The 26,456-nt window shown below is 47.5% G+C and overlaps 3 protein-coding genes across 13 annotated transcripts in view; 1 reads left to right on the top strand and 2 right to left on the bottom strand.

Moving 5' to 3' along the window:
- The window catches only part of D2hgdh (D-2-hydroxyglutarate dehydrogenase), a 15,393-nt gene extending 7,700 nt beyond the window's left edge, over positions 1 to 7,693 (bottom strand). The window contains exons 1-5 of one of the 4 annotated variants that reach the window (XM_008829166.3): positions 7,631 to 7,693; positions 6,397 to 6,740; positions 2,368 to 2,425; positions 1,739 to 1,878; positions 760 to 953 (exon numbers count right to left, since the gene is read on the bottom strand). In XM_008829166.3, coding sequence (XP_008827388.2) covers positions 760 to 953; positions 1,739 to 1,878; positions 2,368 to 2,425; positions 6,397 to 6,730 — 726 coding nt within the window. In that variant the 5' untranslated portion in view covers positions 6,731 to 6,740; positions 7,631 to 7,693. Of the gene's footprint in view, positions 1 to 759; positions 954 to 1,738; positions 1,879 to 2,367; positions 2,426 to 6,396; positions 6,741 to 7,242; positions 7,326 to 7,630 lie in introns of those variants that run through there. The other 3 variants (XM_017797171.2, XM_017797170.2, XM_029561663.1) reach the window with 3 other exon arrangements.
- On the top strand, positions 7,216 to 8,269 carry LOC103730874. The gene is made up of 3 exons (XM_008829182.3): positions 7,216 to 7,698; positions 7,918 to 7,991; positions 8,088 to 8,269. The coding sequence occupies exons 1-3, from the start codon at positions 7,216 to 7,218 to the stop codon at positions 8,266 to 8,268; spliced, it is 738 nt and encodes a 245-aa protein (XP_008827404.1). The 3' UTR covers position 8,269.
- Positions 8,270 to 13,922: 5,653 nt separating this feature from the next.
- The window catches only part of Ing5 (inhibitor of growth family member 5), a 29,469-nt gene continuing 16,935 nt past the window's right edge, over positions 13,923 to 26,456 (bottom strand). For all 8 annotated transcript variants that reach the window (XM_029561664.1, XM_029561668.1, XM_029561665.1 and 5 more), the window contains 3 exons: positions 17,298 to 17,433; positions 17,111 to 17,172; positions 13,923 to 15,098 (listed from right to left, as the gene is read on the bottom strand). In XM_029561664.1, coding sequence (XP_029417524.1) covers positions 15,056 to 15,098; positions 17,111 to 17,172; positions 17,298 to 17,433 — 241 coding nt within the window. In that variant the 3' untranslated portion in view covers positions 13,923 to 15,055. The remainder of the gene's footprint in view (positions 15,099 to 17,110; positions 17,173 to 17,297; positions 17,434 to 26,456) is intronic.

Here is a 26,456-nt window from a genome sequence, read left to right as displayed (position 1 = left end):
AGGCCAAATAGGGCTACATAGTAAGACCCTGTCTCAAAAAAACAAAGAAAGAAAACCCACCCCAAATCTCATTGGAATTTAAATTGAGTGAAAGTGACTGTCTTTCTTAGCATAGAGCTATTTGCATTTTTTTTTGTATTTTCTTTTTTAAAAAAGTATTTTTATTTTATGTGTATGAGTGTTATGCCTGCATGTGTGTAAGTGCACCTGACTCATGCAGTTGCCCATGGAGGCAGAAGAGGCTGTCGGATCCCCCGGAACTGGAGTTATGGACAACTGTTAGCTGCCATGTGGGTGCTGGGATTCAAACCCCGGTCTTCTGCAAGAATAGTCAGTGTTCTTAACCGCTTAGCCATCCCTCCAGCCCATCCTTAAGTAACATTTAAAAGTTACTTTGTTACATCAATGAGAAAAGTAACTAAAACAGCAAGGGTTCCCTGTAGGAGACTCTAAGGATCCTGGGGGTAAGTTGGCAAAGGTATGACTCCACACCAAGTTGGCCTTCCGCACTCTGGCTCCTGGAAGTCTGGCACATGTGGAGTGGGCACACCACGGGCCTTCCTAGCACAGTGGTATGGGCCCCCACATGTCCCTAAGGAGCCTACAGCCAGGGGCCATTACAGCAGGGTCTCTAATCTGGGACAAGCCCACCCCCAACCAACACAGCCCATGCCCTGTACCACCGTCAAGACAACAGTCCCAGACTGAAGCTAGGATGCTCCCAGGGCAGGCTCTGCACCTTGTCAGACCCCAGCTCACCACTTCCAGGCCCAGGACAGTCCCTCGAAGAGAGCCATATCGCAGAAACCGGAGGCCACCAGCGTTGGTTGACACGTTACCCCCAATATGACAGCTTCCCTTTGCTCCTAAGTCCAATGGCATAATGAAGTCCTGTTCCTGTACATAGCGGCTCAGTTCCTCCAGCACACAGCCCGCCTGGCAGACCAGGATTCCTACAGAGAACAACCCGACTGCCAACAGCTTCTGGCTTCTATAGGCATGAGACCTGTCACTGCTGGGACTCCCCTAACCTCCCCCCTCCCCGCACAATGTAAAGGAACACTCACCTCAGAGGCAAGAAAGAGGCACCCCACATACATATACAAACATGCACATCAGGCAGAACAGAAACACTTGGTCCTTTGTAATTACCATATAAAAGTAGAAAAATTAGAAAGGCAAAAATGGAGAAACACAGCTACATGTATGCTAATGGAAGTGAGTGGAGAGGACTGCTACGAAGCAGTGCTCTCAGCTGCAGAAGTGCTCTCCTCCCTAGTAGAGTGAAGGTTTGCATGCTTTTTGGTGGGGAGGGCTAAACACCTTGCTGCAGATAGCAGATAGCAGTCCCCATACAGAGCAAGCCAGCCTGAGTGCAGAAGAAGGCTGCCCCGGAGACTAAACTCATCATGGGCAACAGGAAGCCCTTCACAAGTGCCACTGCAAGGCCATACATGGCCAGGAAGGACTTCCATGGTGAAGTCAGAGTGCAAAGGGACTAGTGTGACACGTCCACACAGTATGAGTCACCCAGTGACCTAGAACACACAGGAGAAGGCTGGGCATGGCATACCAGATGACCATGCTGCAGCCACAGTTCTGTCCCAGCTAAGACCTCATACATATGAGTACATACACATTCGTACACACACTTGCTGGCCTGAGCACAGTCCCAGTAACTAATAAGGAAGGACAGCCTCACCTGGCCCCAGGAAGCACACAGGCAACACAGGCTTACCAGACACATTGTGGAAGCTGATGACTTTGTTCATCAGAGCAGTGGAAAGAATGATCTCATCAAAGACAGGAACACTGCCCCCCACCAGGCCAGTGTTCCCTCCCTGTGGGTTCACAGCCAGGTTCCTCTCATGACAATGTCTAGAACAAGCATTTGGAGGACCATCAAGTCAGCATCCCTACTTCCACACAACCATCCCCAAGGGACATGCTATGAAGCTGAACCCCCAAACTTGACCCTCTTTCTAGGCTTTCCTGCCACAGCCCTGGCAGCGGCTCTTCCCCACCATCCTGTGAGGGATTAAAAGGGATAGCCCACCCGAAAGCTGTGCACAGGGGGACAAAGGCTGATACTGTGTCCAGGGCATGGGGTGGGGGTTAATATGCAGCCTGATTCTTACACCTTCAGATCCCTTTCTTCATAGTGGCCACTGGGCTATGCCTCAGAATAATTGATGAAGCATCTTGCAGTCAGGACTCTTGAGGGTAGGGATCTAGAAAAATGGATGCCTTTGCCCATGAGCACCCAATGACCTACAGGAATCTTTTATGGGTGGGTGTGAATGTGGCCCACAGGAGCCTGACTGGGATGTTCTAAAGCAGTGTTTGAATGTAGACATCTCCTCTTACCTAAGAATGTGAGACACCTCTTCTGAGGTCTGGGGCCTCAGCAACACCTTACTACAGCCTGTGACAGAGAACCATCATGTCAGTCCACGTGAAAGGAAGCAGTTCAATTACAGCCTACCTTCCCACCCTCCCTACCCCCCCACCCCAGTTTATCCAACACAATGTCTTCTACAACATCTGTACTTCCTCAGTGAGGTGACTAGTACAGTCACAGCCACCAGGTCCACAAAAACCCAAGAACAAAAGCAAGAGGTCAGAAGGTCCTGGGCTATGCTAGGGACTATGCAACAGTTAGGTCAATGTGCAACAATTGGTGGAAACAATGGCCCCTTCCCACTTACTCCTATGGGAAGATGGCTTCAGCCCCACTGTACAGGGAGGTCTGCTGGGCTTCTTCCCTACAGGCATGGTTTCCTTTAAGACTTGAAAAATATCCTGGTACTCATCAAACCACCTGCTGGTTTTAGCAGACTCTTCTTCCTTAACCAATCAGAACAATGGCTGCTAAATGGTGACATCTAGATCCATCCATCTGCCTATGTCTCAGCTTCCAATGAAAGAATAGACCCTCTCCTTGGCTCCTGAGAGCCATGTCTGTAGCTCTCTACTCACACCAGGATTGGCTATGACTTCCTCACTCACTCTTGGCTGCCCTTGTCTATCTGATACCCAGTGGCAGGTAGGAGCCCCTCTAAGCTGGGGAAAGCCACCCAGAGTGGTTAAACTTCTTTCTGCCTTCCAACTTCCCTGAGAACCCCAAGGTGATAGGGCTGTAGGAACATTCCAGAGCAGCTCTGTACATCTCCTAGGCTCTGCACATCAGCTATCTTAACTTTATGATTCTAAAAGGCATAATGTTTCTCATCAAAGAAGCTGAGTGGGCTGTCTGTCCTATCTCAGGGATCCTAGTCACCAGCAGAGTTTCTGCTGGCTGTGTTCTAGGTGCTCTGCCATCCTGAGTGAGCACAGAGCTGTAAGCACTGCTCGCCAAGGCTTGCAAAAAACCAAGTCTGTAGCAGGTTTCCCAATAGACATTTAAGTGCTCAGCAGAAGGCCTGCTACTGGCAGGCAGAGTAACATCAGAAGGATTTCACACTTGAGAGATACATGTAGACCCTCTGACTGTAAATCAATAAGAGGTCAGTTGCTAACTTGAATTCCAGAGAACAGGAAACAAGAGGCAAAACAATCCAAGACAGTTCAGGGAAATGCCCAAACTGAGGGGAGTGTAGCTGGAAAGGCCCCAGCCCGGGCCAGGGAAAAGTCAGACCAAATACTTGTAGGCAGAAAGGCTGCCCAACAAGGTCAGGGCACCTCCTCAGAACCTCCCCCCTACACCATGCCTTCAAGAAGTCCCAGCAGGTACTCCCTCTCATCCTGGCCCCTTTGCAGTTGGTGACAACATAAAAGGACCATCCCCTCACACTTCCAAGAATTTTAGTCCACCAACCTGTCTTCCTCTGCCCCAGGACCTTGCCACTGGCCCCTCTGGAGCAATGTGACCTGCTCCTGAGCCTCCCATTTTCTTCCTATACTTTGGACTTTGCTTCCTGCAGTCCTTGCAGTATGCTGGCTCCTCTCACACCTGCCAGGCACCCTGCCTGGTCTTGGGGTGTGTGTGTCCCCTTTGCCCCAGTCTCTCCAGGTGCCTCTACCTGGGAGGCTACCATAGGACCATCCCACCACTTACCCATCTCAAACCAGGCTGCCATCTCTACCCCTGTCATTTCCTAGCTCACCTCCTGGTGAACTCCTTGGGATTTCAGTATCTACCCATATCAGAGACAAATTTGGCTTGCTGCCTGTTTTGTGAATTGTTTCATGGAAATACAATCATGTCCACTGTCTATGCTTGTCTGTGGCAGCCAGTACCCCTGCATACCCCTGTCCACCTTGCTTCCACACTACCAGCAATGTCTTCCTCCAGTTACTGCAGGCAATTTGCTGCCCAGGGCTCCTCACCCGTGTTGCTGACCTACGCACAGTATGCTACACTTGCTCTCTGCTGCCTTTCCTTTCTTCCTTTTCTATCCATCATCTCCCATGATCTCCATCAACTCTGCAAACCTGATGTTACACTCTCATCTTAAAACAGAAAAATGAAAACCCCTTCTAGCCTGGACTCCTGAAAAACGCCCCCACTTCCCAACTCAACACACAATGATAGTGTACTCACTCTCCAGGAGACTCCCAAGAGAACCTTCCTCATCACACTCTCAAACCCAGAGTCAGCTCCAGCTGTCTGTCTGTCTTCTTCCAAGGTCACTGATGGTGCCCACAGTTCTCAGTCAAGTTCACTAATGGCATCTATGGTTCTCAATCACCTTACCTGATACAGCAGTCACATATGGCAATCTGTGTCCCTTCCTTCCCCCAAGTCTTTCTCCACTGATTCTGGAATATACTCCTGTGGCTCCCCTGCTGCTCTTTGGCCTTGCCTGTCCAGTATCATTGATTGGCTCCTCCTCTCTAAAGACAGTCATCCAGCACGGCCCCTGCTCTGGACTCCCCTGCTCTGCTCATGGCCCCTGTCTCTTGGCCTTGCTGCCTTCATCTATTTCCATATGTTCACACTCAGACTCTTGGCTTTCCCCAACAGACCTGCTCTTTAATGCTCCTCTCAACCTAGTAAACAGAGATCCAGAGTTTCCACTGTCAGCACAGCCATGCTATTGTCCCTCTTTATTTCATGGACAGACCCAAAGATCACTCCTTCCAATCCCTCTAAAACCTGTGATGCCTCAGTTTTGTTAGGCCTTCCCAGCAACAGCATGTTCATGCAGTATTGAGCCAGGATAAGTCTGGGACTAGGGTATTCCCATGTTGTGTCAAATGCATTATTTTCTGTATACTGTCAACTGCTTCTTTTTACTATTACAGCAAGAACATCATGTTGGATTTTTAAATTGGGTAAAATCTTGTCAGGACAGAATGAAATGTGGCTAGCAAAAAGAGGTGCCAAGCCTGGGTTGCTGAGAAGGATCTCAGCTGTGTGGAACAGCTGCAGGAGGAGGCAGGTGACAGTGAAAGCACCAGTAAGGCACCTCTCTCTGAAGACCCTGGGACCTGTGAGAATGGCCTGATATAGAAAAAGGGTCTTTCCAGAGGTAATTAAGACCTCCAGTTGAGGGCTGGAGAGATAGCTGCTCTTGCAGAGGACTTGGGAGTTTGGTTCCTAGAACTCATTTAGGAGGACTCACAATTGCCTGTAATACAGCTCCAGGGGATCCAAGATCCTCTTCTGGGCTCTGCAGGCACTCATGTGACAAACCCACACTCACACATATACACACATAATTAAAAATAAAATATATTTTTAAAAAGACCTCAAGATGAGATCATCCTTAATGAAATGGGCCTCAAATCCAATGACAAGAGTTTCTATAAGACAGAAGAGGAAGGGCTGGAGAGATGGCTCAGCGGGTAAGTGCACTGTCTGCTTTTGCAGAGGACCCAGGTTTGATTCCCAGCACCCACACAGCAGCTAACAACCATTTGTAACTCCAGTTCCAGGGAATCCGCCGCCCTCTTCTGACCTCCAAGGGCACTGCACCACACGGGTACACACAGGCAGGCATTACACACATACACGTAAAAATATATAAATTTTAAAAATACTTTTTTAAAAAGGCAGAAGAGGAGAAAGGAAAGAATGTGCACAAAGATAAATGTAGAAGTGGGACAGGTGCTAACACCTCAGGCTGCCAGAAGCTGGGTGTGGCAGGAAGGACTCTCCCCTGGAGGCTGCAGGGACAACCTGGGTTTCAGGCTCTGAGCCTCCAGAATTGAGAGTAAACTGGTGCTGCCTCAAGACCCTACTGGGGTCTCTGGTGACTCCTGCTCCAGGAACAGCTGAGCAGATAGATGCACAGGCGGCATTTACACACTCAGTGCAGCCAGGGACTGCTTCACTTTTTAACCTGCAGAATTTATTCTCAGAAGACCTTAGTCAACAAACATTCCCCTCTTCACTTGTGTCTTTGGGCTTCTGCAATTCATCTCTTTCCCCGCTGCCCAAGACTGACTCACCCCGGACAGACCTCAGCCAGTCCACGTTGCATGCCTCCACTTGGTCTGGGTCTGTGATGACTCTGCCAGGTATGATGCTTTCAAAGGCAGCCAGATCCTTCTCAGACACCGTGGAGAATGGCAGGCGCTGCACAGGGTATCTTTTGCAGGTCAGCATCACCTCGGGGCTGCCGGAGGCTGAGGAGTACCCTCTGCAAACCAAGGGGCTGTACATGCCCCAACGGTCAGGCAGCCACCTCGACCCCATAGAGGGTCCCAGAACACAAGTCCTCCTCCACCCTGGAGGTGCCCGGAAGAGCCTCGCAGACCACCTGGGCATCTGATGGAGCACCATTGCTCCTGCCCTGAAAAATAAAGAGATTGAACCTGCAATTCATGAGCACTAAAATAATGAGAAAGCCCCTTAACTGCCTATGCACCATGTCCGGTGCCATCAACACAAGACCTGGAGGAGCGAGGTGGCTTGGCACTGTGAAGGGGCTACCACACAGGACAAGGCTGCTGGACACAGTGGGCGCTGCACTAGAAGGGTTCCGTTCTGGATCTCGATGTGTCATTCTGCAGGATTACAGTCCTGAGAATTCACTGCGTGTCCACTTACGAATGACGCATTCTCTCCCAGGCATTTAGTTTAACATTTACAAAGAGACCTGCTTTAAAGGCCCTCCTTACGAACAGAATTGGTTTTAAGGCACGAAAAGGGAAGCTGGCACTTAACCGTGCACCTAAACACCTCAGAAAGTTGAATCTCGTGTTGTACGTATACTTAAGCCACACGCTTTAAAACGCTTGGGAAATCAACATTTTTTTAAAGGCGGGATGGGACGGTGGCCTGCGACAACGTACGGTAACCCAGGTCAGACCAGGCCACGGAGGAACTCCAGGTTTCCCAATGCAGCCGCTTCCGCCTCACCGGGGCAGACAAACGCACACTCCGGGGGCGGCGCGCACCAGGCGCATGCGCCGCAAGCTGTGACCTGGGGAGGACCCAGTCCTCGCACTCCCGGGCCGACGCGGCCAGTACACGCCGGGCGGAAAGGCGCCAGTGAGACCCGCGGCCCGGACGCACGCCAGCACCACGGCGGCCCCCGCAGCTCTCGGACACAGTGCGCACTCGCCCGGTGCAATCACGTGATGATCCGCAAGCCCCGACGCCCAGGACCACGGACACCCGCGCCCTTCACCCTGAAGCTCGACCGGCCGGGCGCCCACCGCGGCGTCTGTGTACACGCACCGCGTCAGCACCCGAATCCCCGCCGCGGCTCCGACGCAGGCCCCGAGCGACCGAACCAGAAGGGCGGGGTGAGCCAATTGCGCATGTGTACGGGCTCCCGGCTAGCCCGCCCTTCTCCGCCCCGCCCCTACCCTACCCTCGTTCTCCCGCCCCACTGGTTCCCGGCCCCGCCCGGCTCCCTGCCCTGCCACTGTCCCACCCCCGTTCCCCTGACCCACCTAAGCGCCCCAGGGGGTCCCAGGGTAGCTACTGCCCTTCTTTGCCCACAATCCGACTCCGCCCAGCAGATGTCCCAGCACTCCATATCCCGAACCCTTTCCTCATCTGGCCTTACCGTGATCCACCCGACTAGCCCCAAAAGGTAAGTGCCCATTCCTTAGTCACTCTGTGGCCCTTCCCCCAGGGGCCACTGCCCCCCCTAACCCTAACCCCCTACTTCTTTTTCTTTCTCTCCCAGTGGTTTCTCTTTTCCCCGGGTGCCATTGCCCCCTCCCCAGGCCCTTTTCTCCACAGGGGACTTCTACACCCACCATTCTTCCTCCAGAGGCCTCTGTCTTACCCCTGAGGCCTCTGTCTTTCCCCTGGGGTCACTAGTCCAGCGGCAGACATCACTGCTTATAGTGAAACCTTCAGCCTAAGTAGAACACTTATTTCAAAGGTCCAGGGCTGGGACTTACCTGTGCGTACCTCAGAGGCCAGTCCAGCCCTACTAAGCATAGCACCCCTGACTTGTGGGGCCAGCCTCAAGGGCGTGCTCCTCAGGCAGCCCCATCCTAGCTCCGCAGCATCTTATGGCGGCAGCTCCAAGGCACAGAGATCAGCCCAGCAGCTGCTTCCTGGGCCAAGTCCAGATCATGCTGTCTTCCTCCGTTGGTATCCCCAGCCCTAGGAAACAAGTACTTGCTGCTTCTTGCAAACATTCCTTTGCTTCAGCATCCCACTTTCCAGCCTTCCACACTTTAAATGAAGTTTTTCAAATAACTCCAGTGGTTTCTAGTTTGCTGCCCCACAGTACCTGGCATCCCAAGTGGGGTTCATCTCTGTTTTTCCTGAGGCAGCTCCAGAAGCTGTTATTTCCAGCTTGTCCACTTCCATTTGTCATTCTGTGAGATACTAAGACAATTTAGATCTCTGAACCAGATTAGGGAGAGCAGGAGGGTCCCCTGAGGCTGCATCAAGACTAGAGGTATAGGGTTGCTTTGCCAAGTAAAAGCCAGGCATCCCAGTAAGGTTTGCAAACTAGATAAAACAACACAGTGTTTAGGGGTCAACAGCACATGTCCTGTGACAGAAGGGTTACATGTAGCTGTATCTGTGCCTTCAGTAGACCACTTCCCTAGGGTCTGCCCACCTGCCCAGATTTATCAGATGGGGCACTGGTACGTGGCCAGTATATCACCTTGGCATCTTCTAGGTGCAGAACATACATTGCCTTGGATTCCTATCCTGGTTAGGCCCTTCCTACTAAACTGGCTCTTGTGCCACAGGCAACTGTGGGCATTGGCAGTTGTCAAGAAAGTTACAGATTCAGGGGCTGGAGAGATGGCTCAGCGGTTAAGAACACTGGTTGTTCTTGCCAGTCCCAGGGTATCTGACAGCCTCTTCTGACCTCCGTGGGCATTGCATGACACGGGTGCACTTACATACATGCATACACATAAAATAAAAAAAAATAAGTAAATAAAAAAATTTTTTTTAAGTTAAAAAAAAAAGTTACAGATTCAGGAACTAGAAAGATGTCCAGTGTGTGTGGCCCTCTTACACAGATACTCCTGGTACCCAATCACCATAGCCCTCACAAATTAGTAAGCCAGTGACATCTTGGACCACTGAAATTAATGACAGTTCAGAGCCTGTCAAAATCAGCAGCCATCATCTACCCACCACCCAAAGAAGAGGGCTTACCTTTAACCCTAGCAGTCACTCTGGCAAGCAGCTGCTGGTACATTATATAGAATGCATAGTCAACACAGCATGCTGTCAAAGGGCCACAGGGCCCTTCTTCAGGAGCCTCAGCCTCCTCCAGCTAGGACTCTGATCTAAGTGATCTCTCATATGGGTGAGAGGCTGTGCCTTGTGCTGCCCAGTGTCAGTAAACCCAACACTGTTCAAGGAAATGTCTATGACAACTCAACTCATTACATTTATGCCCACTTTTTTTTTTTTTTTTTTGGTCGTTTTGAGACAGCCCTAGCTGTCCTGGAACTCAATTATGTAGACCAGACCAGTCTTGAACTCACAGAGATCCGCCTGCCTCTGCCTCCCGAGTGCTGGGATTAAAGGCGTATGCCACCACGCCTGGCACCCACATTCTTATGTGGAAGCCCTAACCCCCAATGTGACTGTTTTAGGGGCAGAGGCTACATGGAGGTAATTAAGGGTAAATGAGTATTTATGGTTGGAACCTTGATCCTACAGGACCAGTGCCCCTATAAAGAGACATCAGGGTCTGGGAATGTAGCTCAGTTGGAAGAATGTTGGCCTGGATTCAATACTCAGTACTACATAAACCAGGCATTGGTGGAGCACTCCTGTAATCCCAGCACTAGAGAGATGGAGGCAGGAGGATCAAAAGTTCAAGGTCATCCTTAGCTACATAGTAGTTTCAGACCAGCTTGGGATGTAAGAACCTGAATTCACCCCCAGGACCCACATGGTAGGAGAAAATCAACTTTCCACAAGTTGTCCTCTGACCTCCACATGCCCACCATGGCACATGTCCATGTACTCACACACACATACTCATACATACAATGTAATTTTTTTTTAATTAAGAGACATCCGAGAGCTTCCTCCCTACCTAGTCCTACAACCCCCCTTGACATGTGAATGCACAGTGAGAAGGCCTGCAACCCAACAAACAGCAAAGCCTTCAGCAGACATAAGCCTTGCTGGCACCTTGACCTTAACTGCCAATCACCAGAACTACAGGAAATAAAATTTTGTTAGGAATCCAGTCTTGAGGGGTTTTGTAGAAACTGTCCCATCAGACTAGGAAAAGTCTCAAAAGAATCCTGACCTTTTTCTTTGGTCTTTTTGAGACAGGATCTCCCTGTAGCGCCACCTGGCCTGGAACTCACTATGTAGACCAGGCTGGCCATGATCCACCTGCCTCTGCCTCCTGAGTGCTGGGATTAAAGATGTGGACCACCACCCCCCAGCCCCTGACCCTCTTAAGAGTCCTTCAGGGCAAGGCTCCTGATTCAGGAAAGGCCTATTACTGCCTTTTTTCCACTTTGCTGGGGATGGACCAGTACCGTGCACATGAGGCATGTGTTCTACCTCGGAGACGAATCCTCAGCCTTATAGTACTACTTTATAAAGCAGTACACAGCCCTCGCATTCATGCACACAGCTTCCTTGGAAACCTGGAGACCCAGCACTGGCCACTAACTTCCCTGAGCACCCAACCAAAGCAAAGTTTAGGGTCCTAGATCATGAAGTCCCCCAGTATCAGCACTCTGTGTAAACAGAAATGAGACACATTCACCTCTAACAACATGGGGATGCTACATACCTGTTTCTAAAACGACTTACTTCCAAATGTTTCTTCCAAAAAATACTTTATTAAACAATATATCCATAATCTATAACATGGTCCAAAAATACAGATATACATCTTTACATTATTTAATAAAAAGATTTACAATAGTATCTTTCATTTACAAAGGGGACATAGATAATAATTCCTTGAAAATAAAATGTGACATTCATGTTAAAGCTGCATCATCCTACTGGATGGAATGTGGTCAAGACACCACAGCACATTCCAAGGAGAAAGACACTTCACAGTCGTGCCTCAGTGAGAACACTGTTCTTAGACCTCCCCTGCTTTAAAGTTCCTCTTGGCATAAGCAATGAAGATCACTGTTCACTGAAAACCTAAGAAAACTCAGGTCTTCAATGTCTGAAATAAATATCCTTCACTGTTGGATTTCAAACCATGAAGACCTAACCTCCCAGCTTCATAACAGGGCAGACCTTAGTCACATGCTCTCTGGACAGCATTACTGCTTGAAGCATCCCTACCAAGGCCTTCTAGGAACAGGTTAGGGCTGAGGGCAAGGAGTTTGCACAGGGGCAAGCAGCCAGCCGTGTCCTCAAGCCAGCCACAAGCCCTGCCCCCATCACATGGCTCTTCATTGCAGAACAGAAGACACAGCCAGTGGCCTGACTCCTACTGACCTCACCTACAGGACGGATGGACAGTCAGCACTCCTCAGACCATCACACCACTACCATGTTCACAGATCTGGGGGACTCTGTTTAACAAACCTTTTTATTTAATTCATCATGCTTCTTCTGTAAGAAAATTGGAGAAATTCTTCAAACTATTGATGTTTAGGGAAAACAAAAATGATTCCTCTTAGCAAAACACTAATGTACTTACCAGAAGGGGAATTATACAAGGAGAACCCACCCATGGCTCAGGCAAAACAGCTACCACAGGCCTGTGGGGGTCCCACAGCCCCACCCATTCTGTCCAAGAAACAAGGATGGCTTGTGGGGTAGGCCTTGCTGGGCAGGCACAAAAGAGGGTCTGGTCCAAGAATGGAGACAGCCAGGCCTGGAACAATGCTCACTGGCACAGCACCACAGTGCCTGCATTTCTACAGCACCCAAGCCAGAGCTGGTGGTATGATACTCTTTCTCTGGGTGTCCTCCCTGCTCACAGATAGTGATGATGGGGATAAACATTTCATCAGAGTCCAAACAATACCCAAGGGATTTTCCTATTCTGCTCATATTTTCTGTTTTGTTGTTTTGGTGCCAGGGATCAAACCTAGAGTGCATCATGCTTGCTAAGCAAATACCACACCACTGAGCTAAATCCTCAAACTCAAATTTTCTGTTTTTTCCAAAGTTTAAATGCATCTTATTTTGGTGATATTACTGTAACTGGCAAAAGTAAACACTGAAAAACAGGTAAGTATAGAAAGTTAAAAATAAATAAAAGTCAGTGTGCAGGGACAAGATGGCCCCAAGAGGCAGAAGTCAGAGAAGTCAAAAGCTAGCAGGACCACAGCAAGCCAGACGATGGATCAAGCCAGATGACGGGTTTTAACCTCTAACACCTCCACTAACAAATACTAATCCTACCCAGTGTGAAAGGACTCAGTTGCCCCAGGATGAATCTCAGGTATTAAATCCGCTTCTAAGGCATTATCAGGCAAGATCTGATAACAAACTTACTATGCTTACAGAAATTGTAAAAGAGGCCCAGCATGATGGCACTCTGCTGTAATTCCAGCCCTCTGAAATTAAGGCAGAATGATTGCCAGGGCTACATAATGAAACCCTGATGAAAAAAGAAAAAAATTAAAAAGCATACATGAGGGAGGCCATGGGTCTGATCCCTAGCACGAGAGAGAGGAGAGAGAGAGAGAGAGAGAGAGAGAGAGAGAGAGAGAGAGAGAGAGAGAGAGAGAGAGAGAGAAGAGCGAGCGAGCACGCTAGCTGAGAAATATGGTAGCATGCTTGTCTAGCATGCACAAAGTCCTGGGTTCACGCCCCAGTACCGCAAAACCAGACCTGGCACACACCTGTAATCTCTAATCTCAGCATTTGAGAAGTGGAGATGGAAGAATCAAAAGTTCAAAGTCATCCTTCACTACATGAGTTCAAGGCCAGCCTAAGAGACATGATACCGTCTTAAAAATAAAAGAAAAAATTCCCATAACTTGATTCTCACAATCTTTAGGTAGAACAAAAGACTGTTATGAAATAAAAATGCATTACCTAATCTGAGCCTGAGGGGGTCCCCAAGAAGTGCCAGCCTTTTGAGCCCTTAGGCCACAGGAGCCAGCATTTCCAACACTCTTCTGGAGACACTTTTCTGGAGAAAAGCTGGAAGAGTTGCCAGCAGTCACTATCACCTGACTAGCATCTGCTGCCCAGGAAGGGTCAGCACAAGCCAGCTCACTCGGTGGCACCAACACAATCCACTCCCCTCCCTCCTTCCCCTGCTGGGACAGGCTAGGCAGGAACTGCTAGAACTGCTGAGAATCCAATGGCACCCCGACCTCGCGCATCCCTAAATGTCTTTGTTCTCATCTAAGAACATGAGCTGATGTGTGGGGAATGGCACAATGTGGGACAGACACAAGGTCTCACAACTCCCTCCTGCTTTATTTTTCCTCCTCAGTATAAAGCGGGAGGGAAAAACTATAGATTTAGATATGGTCATTATAAGAAAATAATGTGCCTGCCCTCCTCATGAAGAAATTCAACTCTCCTCAAATTGGGAATTGTATAACTCAGCTCTGTCTTGTGGATCTTTTTCTGGGGTGAAGCCAGGAACAAGCTCCCTTGGTTCTTGGATAGTCTGAGACACTGTAGAACATGCCAGAGGAATTCTAAGACAAAGAAGGCTCTCAGGAATCTGTCACACTTAAGGAACCACCACAAATTAATCTCTCAACAGGCCCAATGTGTATGTTTCCCCACAATTATTTCCAAAAGACAGTTAAACACTGGTTTGGTGGACACTGATTAAACAAAGAATACACTCTACTTTCCTACCTTCATTCCAGAACTGTTATTGGACACACAAATTCACAAATCATGTCACATAATTGTAGTCCCCTTGGATGTAAGATGCTGGTCTAGTGGTATGCAACATAACAGAGTTCTAAAATCAGCTCACAGTAGACGAACTCACTTCATAGACACACAGACCCACGACTTTCATGCTATTACAATAATTTCATCTTCACAGTAAAAAAGTCAGGAATTCCCAGAGAAATGAAACCTCTGCCTGGCTACTGGGCCGCTGCTTGGCAGTGCTGGTCATAGTAACTGACAGTCCAAGGCTAACAACAGAAGGCAAATCCCCAGGAAGGACTGGACGTTCACACTGAAAAGGCAGTACACAGTGAAGTAGAGGGCACTTCCTCCTGGGAAGAACCCCCAGCCCCTTCCAGACATGTCAGAGGTATCCTGGCCAAGAGTCCATGGTTTCCAGTCACAGCGCAATGTGGGGCAATGCCTGACAACACTGTGCTCATAGAGCAACAGTTGTGCTTCCATGGTGCCATGAGAGTCTTGGAAAACTTCTGATGGATGCTTGAGACTGACCCTCTGGTCACATAGTGGTGGCAGTGTACCAGGTTAAAAATGTGTCCACCCCGCACCATGCACTTTGCCAGCAACCCAAGGTGACACTCACCCCAGGAGGTCCGGGTGCTGCTGTTCCCAGTGATGGGGGGGGATCTGCACATAAAGTCACTGTGGCAAGTCCCTGTGAGACTGCTTTGTGCAAATGGTGCGGTAGCTTCTTGTTTTAAGAAATATCCAAAATTACAACTGGCCACTGAGTTCTTAAATATCAGTCAAAATAAGGTAGTTTTAAAATGAAAGAAAATATTGCAACATGAATGAAGAAATATATTAGCTTGCTCTTCAATCTGGCACACAACCTCTTCCTTACTTCTTCTTTCTTTTTTCCTGAACACATCGTGGACAGAACCTGTGATGAGAAAGGCACAGGCATCACCCTTTGCAGTGTTTCTGCTGGCACAGAGGACACCCAGGCCCACCTACTGTGTTTCCCAGAGTAGCTGGACTCTAGTGGGACAGTGCCAGAGAGCAACTACATAAACACAGTGGGGATGAGTCTTGGGTCTGGGGAAAGCTGGGACATGAATCAGTCTCATACACGTCTGAGTCTGACCAGTGCACGTCAGCACAGCCTTGTGATCGAGTTGATAATGTTGCTCATTACATAGGATCACTATGCCCACTGTGGAGGAGAAAACAATAGCTAGCTAAGGGACTGGACATGCTGAAGGCCAACCAAGCAGACTGACACCTATCAACCCTATGGATACCAGTTCCCAACAGCTGCACTGGACCCTGAACCCTGTATGGCTCACACAGGCCCCAGTACTCTGAGTCAAATAAGGATATGAGCCTCAGACAGTGTTAATGGGCATTCAAGAACATAGCAGCCATTCATGATGCAAAGGGACATTCTAGTAAGTTCCCTATGTGAGAGGCAGCTCTTTCACATATGACAACTCATATCAATTCCCTGCACTAAGAAGCTCCAAGCACCTAGACCTCAACTACAGTAATGTGTAGCAGTCAGAAGCTGTGAATCCCCCTGAGAAAGCCCACAGTAGTGAGCTACAAAAGACCACACAGGAATCCCATACTCCAGTTCTTCTGTCTGGCTATGGGTCTAGCATAGTAGGCAGCTGCCAGGCTTCTAAGCTCTCAGATGTCAAGGTAGCAGCCCTGCTGACTTTCCCAGTGCTGTCAGACTTCCTCACCTGGAAATTCTGCAAAGAACTCACCACATCCAACTTGAACTCCCATCTCCACCTCACATGCACGCTTTTTCCTGCTTTCCTTTCCTCAGCTGAGGAACCAACATCCATCAGCAGCAGAGCTACACACATAGGTACCTGCCACTCCAAGCATTCAGTGGTTAAGGTGCCATCCAAAGTGGTCTGTCTGACAGGGTGGGCTTTAACATACACACCACACACATCAGTGTGGTGACCAGAGAGCCCTTACAACAGAACACCCAACCCTCCTTGCCCAAGTGACTCTCTGGCTACAGGATGGCATACATAGCAAGAATGTTACCGTGACATGCTCAGGGTGCTCCTGTGAGGAGGTACCAAGACCTATTTCACTTTAAGAAATATACCCATTTCTAATACAAGTCAACAAAACCAGATTTTTATTCAAATAAAATCTTGGGACCATCCTGAACAGTTGCCTACTGCTGACTAGATGCACGATGAAAACAAGTATTTGCAAGCCTCCCGCACTCTGTTGAAGGAGCCCCTTGGCAGGGGACACAGGCCCACCAAGGTTCCACAGCTACTTCTGCTCTTCACCTTCCCAGATTTCCCTGGGACAAGAACCTATCTCCTCATCTTCATTTAAGTGATCTCTATCCCACTTGGGGCCTGGGGCGTGGGAGGGAGGGGTGAGTGCGGGCATAGTTCAGTGGTAGAGCACTTGTCTGGAATGCAGGATGCACATCAGGGCAAAGGTGGGGAACACAACCAGCTCTTCTTCAAGGGATAGAAGTATAAATACTGCATAAATTCAGTAACTGCGTCCCAGGTAAGCTGGGCGGCAGATTTCCCTCCGTAAGTTTACTACCACCACCACCCTGCTCCATCCAGAACCAATATTGCAAAAAGCGCTGAGACACAGGACTGGAACAATGGCTCAGCACTAGCTGCTCTTGCAGAGGACCCAGGTTCAGTTCCTAGCACCCACATGGCTGCTAACAACCATCTGTAACTCCAATTCCAGGGGAATCCAACACCCTTTTTTGACCTCCACAGGCACTGCATGACCCAGGTGCACTAACACACATGCAGGCAATACACACACACACATAAAATAATTTTAAAAATCTAAAAAACAACAACAAAAAAACAAACACTGAGACACATAGCCAGGCCCAGAGCACCAGACAGACAGGCTTGACCAAGGCTGCAGGCACCCCATACTGACCACTTTCCTTTGGGCTTTGTGGTGAGATCCACACAAGCAAAGTGAAACCACTCGATCGGACACTGCAAAGCAAAAGGAGAGCCTAAGTCACACCTAAGCACTCTGCATGTTAAACATGGAAAGGACAACATCCCCGCCCATACACCCATCCCAGAGTACATGCGTCCCCTAAGATTCAAACACTCACATCTGGATTGTCACAGCCGATCATCTCCCCATAGGACACCTGGTGGCACAAACAGTACGTGGGCTCATTCGGGTCCACAGGCATGTCCAGCACGTCAGAGGGATGCACAGATAGGATACTGTCAGTGAAGTCAGACCTGCAGGGAGGGACAGGCTCTGCTGACCACAGGGCAGCAGGGGGGAAGTGGAAAAAACACAGCCCACACTGCAGGCCCTTCCACCAAGAGCCCGGTGCTCCCCTGCCCTGTAACCAAAGGTACTTGCAGGTTCCAAGAAAACAATCTACATGTGGCAGAAGAGATGGCTCAGCGATTAAAAGCACAAGCTGCTCTTGCAGAGGACATGGGTTTGATTCTCAGCACCCATAATGTGACTAACAACCATCCATAACTACAGCTCCAGGGGATCCAATACCCTCTTCTGACCTCCACGAGCACTGCACAACACAGGTGCACTTGTACACATGCAGGCGATACACTCATACACATAAAATAATTTTTAAAAATGTTTTTAAATCTACAATGGCTCTGAGCTAATGACCACTCATAAACTTGTATCCCATGTACTTACTGTTACTGGAGCCTGAAGACATTCCCAATGCCTATTACTGAGGTGCTTTTATTTATTTAATTTATTTTTATTTTATGTGTTAAGTATTTTGCCTGCATGTATGTAAGTGCACCTGTGAGGGCAACTGATTCCCTAGAACTAGAGTTAAGGATGGCTGTTAGCTGCCATGTAGGTGCTGGGAACCAAAGCTGGATCCTCTGTAAGAGCAGCCAGTGCTCTTAACCGCTGAGCCACCTCTCTACTCCCACTGAGGCACACTTTTAAAGAGAGCCTCAAAACCCTTCCAGCCAATTCTCTCCTATGAATATATAGCAAGAAAAATATGTGAGGATGAGAGCAAATTGTCAACTAAAGAGATTCCCTTAAACTATCACCAGCCACAAATCTAGAGACAGCAGTGTACAGCAACAAGAAGCACACCACCACCTCTACACCAACAGAGGTCCCAGAAGCAGGCCAAGACATGGGGGTAGCACTCACTGTGCAACTAGGTCACTCCTGTCCACAGGACAAGTCTGTCACTCACTCTGGGCCCTCCCCTTGGTGCTGGCCCTCCTTGACCTCCTGCCATCTCCTGGGAGGAACAAGAACATGTCCCCCTACTAGCAGACAGAGACATCTGAGGGTAGCCTGGCTGTGTCCCACCCCTGCTCCCAAGGCTGGCCCAGGGGTTAGGGCATTTACCAGCTCTACTGTAACATGCCCTCCTCCCATGAGAATGAACTAAGTGTGTCCTCTGCATCTACCCAAGCCAGACTGGCTAACCCTCTCAGCCTTCCCTGGGTTCTAAGTATCCTCTGCATCAAGCCCACCTCACTGCCCACTGGTTGGCAGGAGCCACACTGGGTCACACTGCTCTCTGCTCACTCCTCCATGCCCATAGCTGCCTCTGGGTTTCTGACCAGCAGCCCAGTAGGAATCCTACCCCTCATCTTCCCCCTAAAACTGCTGTCCACACAGCTTAGCCACACCCCTTGCTGCAGAGCTAGAAGGGGAATTTACTCTTCACTTGTATTTATTTTTTTATTTTATTTTATGTGTATGAGTGTTATACCTGCGTGTGTATAAGTGCACCCATGTTGTGCAGTGCCTGCAGAGGACAGAGGAGAGCACTGGATCCTCTGGAACTGGAGTTACGGATGGTTGTTAGCTGCCATGTGGATGCTGGGACTCAAACTCGGGTCTTCTGCAAGAACAGCCAGTGCTCTAAATCACTCAGCCATCTCTCCAGCTAATACTTGTATTTTTTAAATAACCAAGAAAGCTATAGGACAATCTAAGCAGTATATCCCCACTACACAGTCCCTACCCATCCCTAAACTAGAAATATACAGTGATAAATATGGCCAGTTCCCATGAGGGCTGTGGCAAAGGTGTAACAAAGCAGCAGAGGGGAAGCAAGGGACAGAAGCCTGGGCCCCTCATCTTTGAATCTCTAAACATTGGCCTGGCTTTGCAACTGCTACAGGTGTGCCTGGGTGCATGTATCTACAGTTCAGCCCAATGCCATGGGGGCTCTGGAAGTTGAGCCTCTCAACAGATAACCCACACTTCTACTTCCCTGTCTTTTTGAAACTGTAATGTCACAAAAACATGACCAAGTCCAACTGATCTGACAATGTTGCTTTCAAGCATTCCTAAGAGGTCCTTCAAGTAGGAAACTTTCTTAAAAGGTCTGTGACATTCTGTGACTCAGCCTACTGGCTACATGGCCTACTTTCACTGGAGCTGTGCAGCACCCACTGAGGCAGCAAGCCCAGCAGTGTGCCTGCCTCAATTGCTCAACTCCATCAGCTGGAGACGGCTTTCCCATAGGAAACTCTACCCAATGATCACATCCACTTAGTGCCAAGTGGCCTGTAGCCTAGAATCATGAAGTTCAGTCAGTTAGGCACAGTGACACCTGCCTTTAATGCAGCACTTAGAAAGCTAAGGAAGGAGGATCCTAAGTTCAAGGCCAGCCTGAACTATACAGGAAGTTTAAGGTCAGTTTGTACATATTGGGATCTGTCTCTTGAAAAAGAAAATCAAAAGAAAATAGGAGCGGGCAGAAGGTACTGAAGAGACTACCTAGCAGGACATCCCACAGGCAACCCCTGTCCCTAGAATAGGCTGAGGTAACCCCAGCTCTCAGCAGCTGCTGGCTGACTTACTCTGGCCCTTGACCTGGCAAGCTCCCCTCCCCAAGTGTGACCAAGAAGCTCTCTGCAGACATGAACACCCATGTGCTTCCTTAGCACTGCACGTAGCCCCCAGCAGGGACCTGGCTGCTTAACCAAGATTTGGGGTAGGGACTATGGAAGAAAACTGCTCTTTTTCTTCCTTCAGGCAAGTCCTCTCATGCCAGAAAGCAAAGCCCTAGGGACAACCAAGGAGCTGGAGACCTTAGCTCCCAGGATCTCAGATGGAAAACAGACTGACAGCTCTGGAAAAGTCCCTCTCCACTGATACCCACCGCCTAGGCAAATAACGAGTAAGCCACAGGAACCTGACTGAGCACTGTCACAAGTCCCCCAGGAAAAATGACAGCTACCACCAAGCTGGGACTGAAACCTTTAGCCCATCTCATCCAGGCTGTGAAAACCCACCATATACAGCTAGGGACAAGGACTGTGCAGAACTCTAGGCTCGCAAAAGGTGAGTCCCTGTGTAGGCTTCAGGACCACCAGCAACCACCCTGACACAGCAAGTTAAGAGTTTGAGTGGCCCTGGTTGTCTCTAGATGCCCCTCTGTAGAGGCTGCTCTATGAGGCACAGGTCAATGCCTGGGCATACCACTCCAGCTGTTTCCCTTATGTGGCCTATGTCAACATCTATTGGGACAGTGGTGGCACTGTTACTCAGGGACCACAGAAAAGAGATCAACCCAAAGTGCAAGATACAACCCAACAGATGAACCTGAAACAGTGACTGTCTCCCACAGCTATTGGACAGAGGTTGTCTGTGCCTAAGTAGCAGATCTAGAATACAACCTCTACACCTAAGGCTCACAGAACATAGAACAAGGGATGAAGAGAACACTAACGCATCTTTCAATTCTCATCAATAAAGCTCCCTCATGCAACAAAGGCCCAGGAACACAAAAGGTCACAAATGGCCAAAACACAGAGAATAAGAGTCTGCAGAGTATGGGTCCCTGGACAGGACTCCTATATTAAAATCTACACACCCAGGGCTCAGGGACCATTGCTGAAGAGGGGGCAGAAAGATTCTAAGAGCCAGGGAGGAGGTGCATGACCATACAGAAATAGTCCTACAGGCTCCTGGGACTCTTATATGAAGCTATAGCAGTGGTGTCAGCATGCACAAGATCCACACAAACTTAAAGAGACAAAAACCCAGCACAGAACTGTAGAAGTGAACAGTGGGCACCAATCTTAGTCAAAGAATTATTGGCAGATGACTACTGCTGGGTGAGGAAGTGCTGATTTTCTTAAAGGGAGGGACTCTAGATAAGCTGACTAGATCCCAATGGATGAACTTGCACTGAGGGACATCTGGGGACACTAACTTGACATGATAGGCCTTAACACAAATAACAGCATGTATGAACTCCAGCAGGGGACTATGGGAGGTGCCAAAGGGGAAGAGGATATAATGATTTTCTGTATGAAATATACAAAAATTCAATTAAAAATTTAAAAAAAAAAACTTACCAAGGCAGGAAAAAAGCATATTTTTTGAGACAGATAATCAAGAAAAGGCTGGCTTATAGAAGCAAATACACAGACTGCCCAGATGTTAAAAATTAGCAGAAACAAACTTTAAATAGCTATCATAAGGTCAGCATTGCTCTGTGGGCTACAGAGTAACACCCTGTCTCAAGAAGAAAAAAAAGTTAAAGAAGTATGACTAAAGAATAAAAATATGGGTAATTTTAAAAATTGGAATCAAGCTGGGCGAGGTGGCGCACACCTTTGATCCTAGCACTTAGGAGGCAGAGTCAGGCAGATCTCTGCGAGTTTGAGGCCAGCCTGGTCTACATGGCAAGTTTCATGCCTGCTAGGGCTACAGGGAAGGGACACGTTGTCCCAAAAAGACAAAAAAAGGAATCAAATTAAATGAATACTCTATAAATGAAAACTACCATCTGTGACATCGACACCCACAAGCTGCTTGACTATAAATAGCCTGAGCCTCTCCCAAGTTGAGCAGACACCTGCAGCCACCTCTGCAAAGGCAGCATGGTGCTAGTGGATGCCCTGCCAAACCTACACAGATCCAGCATCACTGCATGTGAGATCACACATCCACAAGCTCACAATGGAACTCCACTGAGTAGCACTGTCTAGGCCCCAGCTTCTTAAACTGTGGGTCAAACCCTATGAGGCAGTGTAACTACATGAATATAGGGGGTCACAAAAAATGTGGCAGCAGTAAAAGGTTTCAGAATGGAAAATGACCCAAAAATTAATACACCAACCAAACATGCTATGAATCCAAGGCTTTTCTGCTTGCCATGTTGTACTATATGACTGAATACACAACAAGCACACTTTGCACCATATATATGGTCACACCCACAACACCAATGCACACTGCCTTAAGCACCTAGGCTGAGATTTAAGATAATTGTATATTATAAATTGTGATATTTTTACTGTAAATACAAAGTTTCCTGCTTTTACAGAAAATAACGGTTTAAAGCAAAGACTTTCAATAATTTCCTACTGTCATTCCTCAGCATGTGTCAAATTAGTGTATCTTTGAATTGTTTTTTTGTTTTGTTTTGGTTTTGTTTTTTTTTAAGATAGGGTCTCACTACATAGCCCTGGGTGGCTTGAAGCTCACAGAGATCTGCCTGCCTCTTCCCCTTGAGTGCTAGGATTAAAGGTGCATACTACCACACTCTACTCTGGATTGTTTTGGGTTTTTTTTTAATATTTATTTTATGTGTGTGAGTGTATTGCCTGCATGTATGTAAGCGCACCTGTGTCATGCAATGCCCACAAAGGTAGAAGGTGTTGGATTCCCCTGGAACTGGAATTATGGATGGTTGTTTGCTGCCATGTGGGTGCTGGAAATCGAACCCAGGTCCTCTTGCAAGAGCAGTCAGTGCTCTTAACCACTGAGCCATCTATCCAGCCCCTGGATTGTTTTTAAAACTGTTTGAGTTACTGAATTTAGTTTTATAAGGTCATTAAATGAATTTTGGCTTTGTGTTGAGACAATTTCCAATAATTTCTGAAATGGCCCTAAATATACTCTACACTAAATACTCAGGAAAAGTGGCAAGGGAATATAGCAAGGTCAGTAAAGGGAGGTACTGGGTTTGATCCCCAGCACCACATAAACCATTGTGGTGGCCAACGTAATAATGCCAGCACTAGGAAAAGGGAGACAAGATCATAAATTCAAGGTCACCCTGGCTACAAAAGACTGTTTAAAAAAATTAATTAAGGGCTGGAGAGATGGCTCAGCAGTTAAGAGCACTGGCTGCTCTTGCAGAGGACCTGGGTTTGGTTCCTAGCACCCACATGACATCTAACAGCTGCAACTCCAGTTCCAGTGGATCCGATGCCATTTTCTGACTTCTGTGGGCATTGCACAACATAAGTGCCCTTAGATACATGCAGGCAATACAATAATAAGCATAATAAAATATTTTTAATTAATATTTTAATATTTTAATTAATATTTTAAAAAGGATCATTCTTAGTACCAACAATTACAAAATCCAAATATCAATCAACTCTTAAAAACACTAATACAATATGTTCTACAGTACCAAATACTGAGCCAAAATAACTCTTTTATGTAAAAAATAAACAAGTGCATCCATCTCATTAGTATACATATTTGCTTTCATCTTTAATAAATGCTAAAATTATATTTAAACCAAAGAACTGCTTCAAAATAAATTTCTGTATGATTTATTATCAGCGAGTGTTTGGTTGCATAAAAGAGATCATGAGCAGAAAAAAGTCCTGGTCTAAATGTCATGAGCAAGTAGGTGTGCCAGAGTCCAGGGTGAAGTCATGCTCCCAGAGATGATTGAGCCAATAAGCAAAACACTTTAGCCATTCAACTAGGATCCTCACAAAGTAAAGTATCACCATGCCTGGTGCCCTGGTGAACACTCAGGAGGCAGAGGCAGGCAGATCTATATGAGTTCAAGGCCAGCGTGATCTGCAGGGTGAGTTCTAGGTCAGACAGGGCTACGCAGTGAAACCCTATCTTTTAGAGAAAAAGAAAAAAAAAGTGAAATGGCAAAAGTGAAAAAGAGAAGTGGAGACTAGCTGGGGACAAAGTTCAGTTGGTAGAATGCTTTCCTAAAAGGCATGAAGCCTTGGCTCCAATCCAGAGCACTGTAAAAACCAGGCATGATGATACATGCCTGTAATCCCTGCACTTGAGAGGTAGAGGCAGGAGGATCAGAAGTTGAAAGTCATCCTCAGTGGCTGGAGAGATGGCTATGGCTCAGCAGTTAAAAGCTCTTGCAGAGGACTCAGGTTTGGTCCCTAGCATCCACACAGTAGCTAACAACCATCCATAACTCCCGTTCCAGGAGATCCAACGCCCTCTTCTGGCCTCCATGGGCTCTGCATACATGTGGTGCACTTACATGCAGGCAAAACATTCATAGACATAAAATAAAAATAAATTAAAAAAAAAAATCCTTAAGTCATCCTCAACTGCACAGTGAGTCAGAAGGCCAACCTAGGCTAGAGACTGTTTCAAAACCAAAAAACAGACCCCAGCATGGTGGCACACACCTTTAATTCCAGCACTCAGGAGGCAGAGGCAAATGGATCTCTGTGAGTTCAAGTGCAGCATAGTCTACATAGTGAATTCCAGAGAGACTATGTTTCAGAAAACCTAAAAAAGGAGCTGGAGAGATGGCTCAGCAGTTAAGACCACTGGCTGCTCTTGCAGAAGACCTGGGTTCGATTCTCCACATACATATGGCAGCTAAGAATCATCTGTAACTCCAATTCCAGGGGATCTGACACCCTCTTCTGTTCTCCAGGGACACAGCACAACACAGGTGCACTTACATACATGCAAGTAATATACTCATATACATAAAATAAATATAATAAAATATTTTTAAAAAAATGGTTCAGCAGTTAAGCGCACTGACTGCTCTTGCAGAGGACCAGGTTCGATTCCCGCATCCACATGGCGGCTACAAACCATCCTTAACTCCAGTTCCAGGGGAATCTGACACCCTCTTCTGACCTCCAAGGCATTGCATGACACAGGTACACTCACATACATGCAGGCAATACACTCATACACATAAAATAAAAATAATAAATAGTAACTTTTAAAAATGGGCGCCGAGATGGTTCAGGAGTTAAGAACACTGGCTTGCAGTTCTCTTGCAGAGAACCCAGGTTCAGTTCCTAGCACCCACATAGTAGCTAACAGCCATCCAGAACTCCAGTTACAAGGGACTCAATGCCCTCCTCTGGCCTCTACAGGCATTACAAGACCCAGGTGCACTTACATACATGCAGGTAAAACATTCATCCACATAAAATAAAAATTAAATTAAATATGAAAACTCTTTACAAAAGATTAAAATGAGCCTGCAAAAGTGGTGGACATAGTCATCTTGGACAGGGCAGGAGCTCATGAGGCCTATAGGCAGCTGAGGAGCTACAAGCAGTTAATGGCCACTGGGGAAGGAATCATTTTTCTTCAACAGTGTAGCAACCAGTAAGTTGCTCATGCTCCAGTAAATAACCCCACAACCTTGTCTGTGCAGGCTACCCTAATTAAACTCAGTGGTTCCTAAGAAGGGGGGCGTAAGTGTAGGAGGGAGCTAGAGAGATGGCTCAGCAGTTAAAGTACTGGCTGCTCTTGCAGAGGATCCAGGTTTGGTTCCCAGCATCCACATGGCAGCTAACAACAGTCTATAACTCCAGTTCCAAGGGATCCAACACTCTCTTCTGGCCTCTACATGTACTTACATACAAGCAGGCAAAACACTCATACATATAAAATAAAAAAGAAAAATTGTTTTAAAAAGGGGACTTGTTGAGAAGGAGTCCAGAGGGAGTAGAAGGGAAGTAAGAGAGGACAATGGGGGGAGATGGTAACTATGACAAAATACATTACGTATACATGTGAAATTGTCAAAGAATATATAAATATGTTTTTTTTTTTTTTTCCTTTTTGAGACAGGGTCTCCCTATAGCCCCTATAAAAAAGAAAAATTGTTTTAAAAAGGGGACTTGTTGAGAAGGAGTCCAGAGGGAGTAGAAGGGAAGTAAGAGAGGACAATGGGGGGAGATGGTAACTATGACAAAATACATTACGTATACATGTGAAATTGTCAAAGAATATATAAATATGTTTTTTTTTTTTTTTCCTTTTTGAGACAGGGTCTCCCTATAGCCCCTGCTGGCCTGGAGCTCACTATGTAGATCAGACTGGCCTCAAACTCACAAAGATCTGCCTGCCTCTGCATCCCAAGTGCTGGGATCAAAGGCATGAGCCACCATGCCCTGCTTGTTTCCTACATTTTCAATGCTACTAAGAGTTGTTTGAACATGTGTCTTTAATCTCTGTGTATATGATTATTACTAGTCACAGTCAGTTACACTCAGATCCTTACTACCTGAGTATGGGTATAAAGTCA

Source organism: Nannospalax galili, unplaced genomic scaffold (genome assembly GCF_000622305.1).
Source record: "Nannospalax galili isolate Female #2095 unplaced genomic scaffold, S.galili_v1.0 scaffold453, whole genome shotgun sequence".
Lineage (NCBI taxonomy): Eukaryota > Metazoa > Chordata > Mammalia > Rodentia > Spalacidae > Nannospalax > Nannospalax galili.
Note: the sequence above shows the minus strand (reverse complement) of the source record. Positions and strands in the feature narration are given on the sequence as shown.

Excerpts from the sequence above, each read along its gene's own strand:
- LOC103730874 (XM_008829182.3), top strand. The coding sequence starts at position 7,216 with ATGGGACGGTGGCCTGCGACAACGTACGGTAACCCAGGTCAGACCAGG. Across the intron at positions 7,699-7,917 it reads GACCGAACCAGAAGGGCGGG|ATGTCCCAGCACTCCATATC; the intron begins GTGAGCCAATTG and ends TCCGCCCAGCAG. Across the intron at positions 7,992-8,087 it reads CACCCGACTAGCCCCAAAAG|TGGTTTCTCTTTTCCCCGGG; the intron begins GTAAGTGCCCAT and ends TTTCTCTCCCAG.